Source organism: Ischnura elegans, chromosome 6 (assembly GCF_921293095.1).
Source record: "Ischnura elegans chromosome 6, ioIscEleg1.1, whole genome shotgun sequence".
Taxonomy (NCBI): Eukaryota; Metazoa; Arthropoda; class Insecta; order Odonata; family Coenagrionidae; genus Ischnura; species Ischnura elegans.
The window spans coordinates 64,870,572-64,882,108 of record NC_060251.1 but is presented as its reverse complement, the minus strand read 5'-3'; the positions used below and the strand labels follow the sequence as shown (position 1 = coordinate 64,882,108).

The following is an 11,537-nucleotide window of genomic DNA, read 5'->3' as shown; positions in this document are numbered from 1 at the left end:
GTTCCGACGGCGTGCGATTTGGAATTAGTGCCAGGTTCCCAGTAGGCATATTGATATTGGGTGTTTTTGAGTTCTGGAAGTTACGCCTGAATTATATACATGATAAACGCTGATCAGTGTGTGGCCAAATTGTATCAAATCCCTAGTTTATAGCAGCAGGGGATAGTTTCTCTTTTCAGCGAAGACTTTCAAATTTGTTCTTGCGGCATTACTCAGAAATTATATCGACCGGTATTACGAATGCCCCCAAAAAAAGGTGGAGGGTCCAAGCCCTCTGCCAAGGGGAAAAATGAGAAAGACGAGGCTGGAAGTGGGTCCAAAGAAAAAAAGGGAGGGAACGCCGTCAAAGTAAGTATTTACTGAGGTGATCGAGGGATATTGGGGAATAACTAGCCCATCTACACCGCTCCATTCACTAACTCTTCATCGCTTTTCTGTCATTACCAACCATGGTATGTGCTTTCTAGCTCTTTCTCCTCTCAACCTACCGTACCTTCCCTATTCTCCTTCAAAACCAAATCTCGCTTGCCTAATCTATTCTAATCACAATTCCACTAAATCCCTGTGTCTATACTTTACTACCTGGCCAAGACTCCTCCACTCTCTACAGAGTGCAGTTTATTAGGTTTCACGGGATCTGCTGCGTTTTTTCTTCCCAAGACTGCTTCCATTTTTAGTCTGTTGTTCTTTACTATTTTGAAGTGGATTATCTCTTGTCTCATGAGCCTCGCAGTGTACAATCAAAGCAATATTATGGGTTAAGATTGGTGCGCTGTTCTTTAAGAACTCAAACCTGACTCTTTGGTTAGATTTTCCTTTACCTTGGTGTACTCATACTGAATGTTAAGACCAAGAAAAATGCCAAATTTTATGCCATCTGTTTCTGAAATATGGCTTGGTAAAATGTACAAAAGATGATTGAAAATGTGTAAACAGAACGTTTTTTAATCACTTATGGAGCTATCTTTGTAGTGTTACAGAGCTGGTAAGATATCACTTTGCAGCATTAGGAATGCTCTTTGGATTGATATGCTACACAAAAAATAATGTCCAAGTAAGAACATTAAAAGAATATCTGCGTTTAACCTTTAATAATATATTTTTCTAAAAGGTACATAATTTTCAAGTTTCAATATATTTCCCTAAATATTGAGTACTTGTGGAAATTGATGGCAAAATAAAAATATGGTATATATAAGGGTTCATTGTTAAAAAAATATACCTCATTCTTGTTTTTCATCACTACCTACCATCAGCAAACTGGAAATTAATGAAAATATGGACACAGATGCCTTATAAATACCAGAAATGTCATCTCCTTAAGACAAGTACCTACACATTGAGCATCTTGACCAGAACTATTATTTGCAAGAAATTGCATACTGTTGCATCAATATATTTTAAAATAAAACACTAAAAATACTATTCATCAATGTTAAATACTATGTATGTATTTATACATGACAAATAGCACTTTTGTCATATTACTTAGACTTTATATATATTATAATGGAAAGCAAAACATGTACTTGCTACCATTCAAGTAATTGCTCAATTTGCTGCTTCTTAAAGTACATATTTATTTTGGAATGTGATGTAATTTATTTTATTTTTTTTTGTGATAAATTTTGAACTCTAGTACTGTTTAGGCCAACATATTAAGTGTTCTTACCTTGCCTTTTAGCTTGATCGGTGTTCCCATTCTGTTTCACCACCAACATTGTCAACATCCTCTTCAAAATCACTAGGTACTGCATACAAAACACCTAGAAAGGATAACCATAGATAGCGATATTATCATTGAATATCATTTCTTATGCACTAGACATGCAATAAATTAAGTAATCTAACAAAAGTGCTATTTATCATGTATAAATACATACATAGTTATTTCAAATTGATGAATAGCATTTTTGGTGTTTTATTTTAAAATATATTGATGCAAAATATTTAAAAAAACAAACATTATGTATGCAATTTCTTGCAAATAATAGTTCTGGTCCAAGATGCTCAATGTGTACTTGTCTTAAGGAGATGACATTTCTGGTATTTATAAGGCATCTGTGTTCATATTTTCATCAAACTCCAGTTTGTTGATGGTAGGTAGTGGTGAAAAACAAGGATGAGGTACGTATATTTTTTAACAATGAACCCCTATATATACCATATTTTTATTTTGCCATTAGAAATTGTAATAAGTACTCAATATTTAGGGAAATATTTTGAAACTTAAGAACCACGAACATTTTAGAAAAATATATTATTAAAGGTTAAACCTAGATATTCTTTTAATGTTCTTACTAGAACATTATTTGTTGTGTAGCGACACCTCAGTTGAAATATTGCTTGGCAGAGAATGGACAAAATATTTGAACCAGATTTTTAGACTAACCTTTCAGACAAAAAGACCACCCACTTTGCTGGGCCTATTAACATTGCAGTCATTGTGATTTGTTCCCTCTTGGGTTGTTGAAGGAAATTATTGTAGTAGAAGGAATTCAAAGAAGTGGGAAGAGAAAGAGGTGGGATATTAGTCTCAGGCGATGGTAGTCATTATCTGATGCCTTTTACCTTTACGGATGGTTTTAGGGGAGAAGGGTAATGCCAAGACAATGTAATTAGGGTAAATTATCTCTCACTTGTATTCTGTGTATGGCAAAAGAGGATAGTTTGAGATGTAATTTATTAAAACAATCCTTCAACTGCATTACACAGTATGGTGTGGATAAAAGTTTCTCTTTGGTTATTGCCAACACCTTCATTAAAAATATTTTTCATTCAGTCATTTGAGTCGTAATTGGGTTCATCACACACATACTTGTGACTCAAAATGGTTTTCACCAGGCTGCATGCTATATTTTTACTGCACTGCACTGATTCAGAGCATGAATTTTGCATAAGTTTCCAAGGATATTTAAGTGTCAAAGATTGTCATCATGTTGTGGAAGATACTAAAAAAGGCAGCCTGCACGTTAACCAATGCTTCATATGGGAGTAAATGCATACCTAAGTGGAGTTAAATTATTCCCAAAGTTCTGGCTAACATACTTTCCATATTGGCCTTCACATTCGTTCACAATGCAGTGTGTGTGCTTAGTGCATTTATGAGTGAATGAATCAGTCATTCAATCAGGTTATCTCCTTTTATTGTAGGTGCGGCATATTCTCTGTGAAAAGCAATCCAAATCTTTGGAGGCCATGGAGAAATTAAAAGGTGGCATGAAATTTCCTGATGTCGCTGCGCAGTACAGCGAAGACAAAGCAAGGCAGGGTGTAAGTAAATTCAGTGACGGTGGAATTACTCAAAACCTGCACTAGGTTCCAAATATCTTTGTGGAGTAAGGAGCGAGGCTAAAACTATTGGGAATGACAAGAGGAAAAGTTTCTTGCTGCATGTCTTCCCACAAAACCAATGAAATAATAATAGGCATGACTTGGGCCTCAGAAATTTAGTAATTCTTATATGTCCATTGCGTAATCTAGAGTCAAATAGCTGTGTTGTCAAACCCATCAATGCTCTTACCTTTAATTTTTTCTATCTAAACACATATTCTTCTTCCTTGGCACTACAGCCCGGTATTGGCCTCCCTCAAGACGCCTGTCCATTCTCTTCTGTTCTGCACTTATCTAAACACATATTATTACCTAGTTAATAATATAATTTTTGCTCTGATATATGTTTCACCATCTCAACAATCAGCGACAGCTTAGTGGTCATCCTTTTCCTGGGCCACTGAATGAGGATTATCTTCACTCTTTTCCAAGCGAGGACCCTTGTACATGGTACCTATGGCTCACTTATTTCCTTAAACAATTCCATACTAATATGATTGTAGCCAGAAAAATGTTTTGGCAGAGTATTTCAAGGGTTGAGGTTCGCTGGAGGGAACACGTAAAACTGTATCTATCAAACACTAACACTTTGGGTGGGATTTTAAATAGCCGTAGCCTCCCTATCCCCCCATACTTGCTATGGCCGTGGATGCCAGCATGCGCAACTTTGCTCCATGTCTTTGTTTTGGTACACCCCTTCCTTATCAGAAGAGCCCTCTCTGACAACTTCACAGGTTTCAGGAAGGGTACTCTCCCCCTGTTGTTTTAGCCCAGTCCCCTCGATCTCAAAGATTTTTGGAACCAAGTATAATTAGTCAAGACACCATTTTTTAATTATAATACTTACCACTCATTTTTCGCAGGGTGATTTGGGTTGGATGACTCGTGGATCAATGGTTGGTCCATTCCAAGATGCAGCCTTTGCCCTGCCTATTTCTACTGTTGCAAATCCAGTTTACACTGATCCTCCTGTAAAAACGAAATTTGGATATCATATAATCATGGTAGAAGGAAAAAAATGAATTTGTAAACATGAATGAGTTTCTTTTCCACACTTGCACTATTGGTATGATCTAATATGTCCTCTCCGACTACTTTTTCCGATTAAAATTCTCCCTTTGGAGTGATGGCTCCAATGTATCCTTATCCATCACGTTTATGTCCTTGGATATTTATGCAAAAACTGTCAATCTGTGCAGATCAGCAAAAATACAGTGTGCAGCCGTATGAAAACATATGGTTACCACTTTGAATCACAAGTCTGAAAATGATGAACCCAATTACGATTCAAATGACTGAGAGAAAAATATGGTTTCTGAAGGTGATGGCGATAACCTAGGCAATGCTATTCAATTCACACCATTTAATTCTGTATAATGCAACTAAATGATTATTGTAGTAATTCCTCCTTCATTACCATTGAGATAATGGACAGAATGTAAAGGAATGGAAACTAATGATGGTGGGTATTTTGGTAAATTAAAATTCCCAGATATCAAATAAGAAATGCGATAAAAAAGATCAACCAGCATTTACACGTGATAGTTGAAGGACTGGTGTTGCAATAAGTAAACAGATTGAGTGAATGGTAGGTTGGTCGAGATCTTCCACAGGAGCTTCTGTGCTCAGACCTTGTTTTTCAGGATTTCCCCTCTATAAAGCTGTTTTCACTAACATTTTTCTGGAGTTTTAACTGTAAAGTAAAGGGGCAGGTTTTTTCTCCCTTTCATACAAGTCAGGTCATTAGCTGATGCAGTGTGCTATGTCCTGATTGGTCAATTTTTCATCCTGCCGGGGAAACCATTGATTAAAAAAGCTGACCAATCAGGATTAATGTCACCAGCTGATAATCTGATCAACATAGGACAGACAAAAAACCTGTACCAGCACTTGACTTCTAAAGACATTAGCTTCAATGCAGATAAAACTGTAATTTACAACAAATCAACTGAGAGAACCCAGCAAAACAATTTTTGCCCATGGTACCTACAGCATCCACCTCGCAGTGGATAACTGTAAGGGTAGAAAAAAATAAACAATGCTGAGATTATTTGTGCTCAGGAAAGGAAGAGGTGCACAGGAAGTTATTCTGGCTTTTCAGGTAATAGGGTGGTTTCCCATCTTTTTACTTCCTAAATCGAAAGATTATTACTCCTGGAGTACATATTTCATGCTTTTAGATTTTTAAATGATGGTATCTATTGTTTGCTATTAAAGGGAAAATTTCAAGCATGCGAAAATGCTTCGGTTAAAAATGAATGCTGGAAAAAGCCCATGTGACGTCACTCTGGTTCTGGCTGCTTCCGTGTGAGGCCACCTTGGTGCGAGGTTATGAGCGCTGCTACGATACAGGCTGTTAGCAGGTAGCCCTTAGCTTAAATAAGGATTACTAATACCCTATCAAACAAAGGCAACTTTCTGACCATAGGCAATTTTAATAGGTGATTATTAACCCCTCAACGCCGTCATGCGTACCCAGTACGCGCCCTTTAAATTTCGTATGCCGCCGTCATGCGTACCCAGTACGCTTCCTGACCTACTGTATATAATATTTTTTCTCCGCCAGATATTGTATGCTAAATTAAAACTAATTACTCTATCTTTTGAAGAAATGTTTTTCCTCTCCAATAAAATATTCATAGCGGCTTTATGCCTTCAAGATGTTTTTAAAATGCTTCGATAAAATTTCGTTTCAAACCAGCGTGTTGACGACTTCGGTCCAAAAACTCAATGCCTTCCTTCAACTGTTCTATCATGAAAACTTCCGCCTATTCTGCTTGAGAGACGTCAACAAGGGTCAGCTACTTGAGATACGGTATCTTCTAAGCTCAATGCCATCTCTCCGTCTTCTCCTTGTTTGTCGTCACCTCGAGCCCCAAGTGTGTTTGGTCCGCCTCGTTAGTCCTTAGCGTCCTAAGCGAAGGGGCCATGTGCTTCGCTCTGCATTAATTTTTTTTTCTGGACAGTAATCAACGAAGATAAGATTCCATCTAAACAGTCAGCGTATACCAGGGCCCCTTCCAGATATTTCCTCGTCTCTTGAGGGAGCTTCTAAACCACGAGCTTCAGTCCACTAGAGTCATTCATGCTGCGTGGTGTGCTTTCAGGCAGTGTGTTGAAATTCTCATCGGGTGTACTTCCTGTGTGTGGTATTTTTTTATAATTGGGAATCCTACAAAATGGAAATAGTATTGAAAGGCAAAAAAGAGATTCGGAAGTCTGATTGTGTGTTAGGTTATAGTAAATTCATTGCTGGGGTGAATTTCAAGGACTTGTTATTGCATTCGTACCTAATGGAAAGAAAACGCCATTACAAGTGGTGTGTGAAGTTATTTAGGAGACTATTGAATGCGGAAGTCCTAAATTCATATGTTGTTCATAGGAAAACACGTCTTTGACTTATCATTTCGTGAGCCATTGGTCGAGGTAATATTTTGGAAATATCCAACGTCATACGAAATGTTTGGACATGGCCGTCACTCAATACACAATTTAGTACCAAGACTCACAGAAATACATTTCCTAAAGACAATTCCTGCAGCTGGGAAGAAATCGAAGTCTCAAAGGATGTGTGCAGTTTGTGCGTAATATGGGAAATGAAGAGACAGCGTGTACTGGTGTGAAAAATGTTCAGCGGGATTATGTTTGGATTGCTTCAAATCATGTCACACAAAGCAGATTTTTTAAGGTAAATCATTTGAATATTTGCATATTGACGTTTGAAACATTATCATGTGATTACCTTTATGAAATGATACAGTAACAATGGAACAAAGTCAGAGAAGTGGGCGGAGTGGTAAATTTTCAAGTAGGCGGAACGGGTAATCCTATCGAAAGTTTCCTGTCTGTTATGAAATTTTCAACCCAAAATAACTAAATTACACCATGTAGTTGTATTTTTTAAATGCATAGAATGTTAGAGATCTCGTAGCTTATTCGAAACCAAATAAAAATCTTTCAAAATTGAAAATTTATTCATTAGTTCATAAAAGGATATACATAAAACAATTAACCCTTAAGTAGGCACGTGGGGTCTTTAAAGACCCCATGGGTGTAGCAAACGCAATATTTTATAGCAAAAATTGCTTTCGAAGTTGACCTTTTCAGTACCTTCCTAGGACACCTACATACAGCTGATAAATAAAAAACCTCTATTTTTTAATGGATCAATTTCACGTAAAATAATATTTTTAAGCATTCGGGTCTTTTTAGACCCCACGCGCCTACCAACGTTACAAATGTAGTGTACCAGGGACGCCAGGTGGTGCGTTCGTCTTCCTTGTACGCTACCCTCCTCTCATTTCTAACTTAAGTGCTGGTCATGAGATCCTTACTTAACCTAATAGTGGGTTCAAATTTAATTAAAATGTAAGCAATGTGACGCTACGAAGGCCTGCAACATTGAAGATGGAATGGTTAAGTTATATCCAGATCAAGTAGAATCTTGCGGAGTCAGAGGAACACCGCGCGCTCTTTCTCGTGTATTACAATTTATTCATGGAAGATTCAAAAGCGAGGAGGGATAAAATCAAACCGACACATTGTAGAAAATAGGTTCTTTACTTTGAAAGAATCCCCTCACCCCATCATTCCCTCCTAACCAACCGTAGGCTTTTAGATGACCCCCTCCTCCTCTGATTTAGTAAGGTAGTTTATGCTCGTACCCATAACTACTTCCTCTCTTACCGTGAAGAGAACGGTGCTTTGCAGGGGAAACACTTCTTGAGTGAACAAGAAAACTGTGACTGTAGTTGAAGCTTCCTCGGAGTAACTCGGGAACCCGCTGATTTTTCTTCTTCTATCCAGGGTATGTATATGAAGCGCTTGTTCATTTATGGTACTCTTGATTAGATTAAATAATATTGGCAATTTCCACAAAGAAATCTTTACTACGACCGATTTCGAAGTGATACTTCATCATCAGGAAAGATTTATTTGTGGCAAATTGCCAGTATTATTTAATTATTTTATTTCACCACATCACGCCTGAAACGACTCTTTTTTACTCTTGATTAGACTCATTTCTTATTTGTGCTGTTTATTTGTTATCAGTTTCATGCCGGCATCGAATTCGACACATATCCTAAAAATATTTGAGTTTGCCCTTCGCGGACATGTTGAATGAGCAAGAGGAAGGAGAAAGAAACCGCATCCTTGACCTTCTTCGGGATATCCCCTCCGAGGATGAAAGAGATTCTACTGCTTCGGAGGAAGAGGATCATCTTAGTGAGTCGGAACATGATACGGGGACAGAAGAAAGTGGTGCATCTGATGATGAGGTGTGTAGTGCCAACGACTCTCCCAATAGGTCATCCTCATTAGATTTTGTTGGAAAAGATAGGTAACGCGTTGGAAAAAGCTTCCACCTTCACGCAGAGTTAGGACCCCACAAGTGAACATTGTGTCTAGTTCGTCGGGACCATTACTGCAGGCAATAAATGCAAAAACCCCTATTGAATGCTACAGACTATTTTTAGATGATGCTACTGTAAGTATAGTGACCATATGCACAAATATTTACATCTCCCAGATTGCTTTGCTATTCAGTAGAGATCGAGATGCAAAATTGGCTGACGAAGAGGAGATGAAGGCTTTCATAGGTCTTCTTATTTTGTCAGATTCCATTCGTTCTGGACATCAAATTATCCGTGATTTATGGGATAGAGACAGGTTTGGAATCGAAATATTTTATACTACAATGAGTATGAAAAGATTTTTGTTCCTATTGCGTTGCGTCCGCTTTGATGACGTAAAAGACAGACCACAAAGACGTGAGCATGACAAATTCACTGCTTTCCGTAATGTTTTTGAAACTTTTACCTCTAACTGTGAAAAATATTACAATTTAGGAGAGCTAACTACAATTGATGAGCAATTGGTTCCATTTTGAGGTAAATGTCCCTTTCGTCAGTTCATCCCAAGCAAGCCGGCAAAATATGGGATTAAAGTTTTTACTTTGACGGATGCCAGATCGATGTACACAAAGACTATGGAAGTTTATCTTGGAACAAAACCAGAAGGACCTTTCCGCCTGTCAAATTGGCCATGCGATGTTGTGAAGCGTTTAGCGAAAACAATGGCAGGCACTGGACGAAATATTACAGCTGATAATTGGTTCAGCAGTATTCCCTTGGTACAAGACTTGTTAGAGAAAAGGATAACATACTTAGGTACCATGAGGAAAAACAAGGTTGAAATTCCGCCAGAATTATCTAACGCTAAGCAAAGAGCTGTAGGAACTAGCATTTTTGCCTTTCAGAAACACTTGACACTCTTATCTTACATTCCGAAGAAAAACCGGAACGTTATAATGATTTCTTCTATGCATCATGATGCTTCAATTGACGACAGACAGGAGAAATGCGTAAGCCTGAAATCATTACTGACTATAATTATACCAAGTCAGGAGTGGACACTGTAGACGAAATGTGTGCGACGTACAGCACTGCGAGACGTTGCAAACGTTGGCCATTAGTTATGTTTTTTAGGATTCTAAATATCGCAGGCATCAACGCGCAAGTAATTTATATGTCCAATAATGCCGATCGTAAGTTGGTTCTGCGGTTATTTCTGAGAGAGGTTGGTCGAGAACTTGTTCATGCACAGATTAGGAAAAGAGCAGCATGCAATTCTGTACCTAGATCTCTTCGTGAGAAAGTTTTGAAACTTTCAGGGTCAACATCTTCGGGGCACAGTGAGTTTGATGTGAAAATAAGAGCTAGGTGCACCATTTGCCCTAGAAATATGGACAAAAAAAACAAACCAATTTTGCAGCCGCTGTTCAAAAACTATGTGTTTAAAACATATGAAAACTGTATGCCCTCATTGTTTTGATCATTTAAATGAAAATAATAAATGACTTACTTAAAAATTTTCATTGTTTTTGAAATTATTGCTGTAACCCTCCATATTAGTACAGAGTATAAAGTTTTATGTGCAGTATATAATTATATAAAGCCCTTCAAATTGCGATTTGAAAAAATATGTTCTAATAATTAAATAAATAAGAAAAAAATTGTTTACATAAAACATAATTCTGAACAATTGATATTTTGATTTGAATGCATCTTTAGTCGATAAAGAAATTCTCCCTAGATGTTAAAGTATGATATTCAGAGATAAAAAAGGGAACATAATTCGACATAAACATTTGCTATATAATAACAATATAAATTATTTCTTTCAGCAAAAATTATTAAAATAATGTCTTTAGAGAAAAATATGTTGCATTAAAATGTTATGTACCGTTTAAAACGTTTGTAAATGATAAAATACATGAGTTATGTACCCGCACATAGTGAAATAAGCAAATAGAAGAAAAGAGATCATATTAATTAGCTCAACTAATGGGAAATAATTAAAGGTACTTAAGTCGAATTATCCAACATTCAGCATCTATCGTAAAATATAGCAGTGTAAAATAAACAAATTTGGCGAAGTTATAAACAATTCCGCATGGGGTATTAAAAGACCCCACGCGCCCACTTACGTCACAAAGTGAGGTGCGCCTACTTAAGGGTTAATATTTTTCCAAATCGCTCGAAAAATTATTATATAGTAGCGCATTATATTACGCAAGTTTACAAAAATTTTCAAGGATACTGATCATATATTATGAAAGATATAAATTATTGAATGATAGTATGCCAAAAAGGCAAAGTCATTTAAATCTCATCCGGCCGCTGAGATGGGATTTAATTAAATGCCCGCCGCGCTTGAGGGGTTAATATAGTAGACTCTCGTTATTACGAAGTTCACGGGACTGAAAAATCAGAGGTTCGTAATAACGAAGTTTGTAAGAACGTTTCTTTTAGGAATCATCGCAATAAAAACAAACCTTGCCAAAATTTCTCGTATTCTTCAATCCCCCGTCCTAACAGTCGCGCAGCGAAATAGTCTCTTGAGTCTTGCATATGATATACGCGTTGAATTACGCGCGAATAAAAAAACGCACATTTGTTTGATTTTATCAACCGAAGAATTCGGATGATGCCAACGTGTAATTGTCATTTCCAATTGATGAATATGGTGTAGCACATAAGTAGAAGTGTCGGTGAACGACGGACACGTAAGTAAATAGCATCAGAATGGAAGTTAACGCGAGGTAATCAAATGGCGAATGATACAAACATCCGAGAAAAACTGATATGCAGCTCGATCGATCAAAGTATTTGGTGAGATTGAACGGTAAATTTACCATCGGA

At 37.2% G+C, this 11,537-nt stretch overlaps 1 protein-coding gene and 1 long non-coding RNA gene across 2 annotated transcripts; both read left to right on the top strand.

Moving 5' to 3' along the window:
* The first annotated feature begins 23 nt into the window (after positions 1–23).
* LOC124160894 (peptidyl-prolyl cis-trans isomerase NIMA-interacting 4) lies at positions 24–4,366 on the top strand. Its single transcript, XM_046537012.1, has 3 exons — positions 24–348; positions 3,154–3,273; positions 4,197–4,366. Exons 1-3 carry the CDS (start codon positions 241–243, stop codon positions 4,353–4,355), a joined length of 387 nt encoding a protein of 128 aa, XP_046392968.1. The 5' UTR covers positions 24–240; the 3' UTR covers positions 4,356–4,366.
* Positions 4,367–7,258: 2,892 nt separating this feature from the next.
* On the top strand, positions 7,259–10,206 carry LOC124160905. Its single transcript, XR_006865266.1, has 2 exons — positions 7,259–8,140; positions 8,386–10,206. It is a non-coding gene; the product is annotated as an uncharacterized LOC124160905 (long non-coding RNA).
* Positions 10,207–11,537: the final 1,331 nt, after the last annotated feature.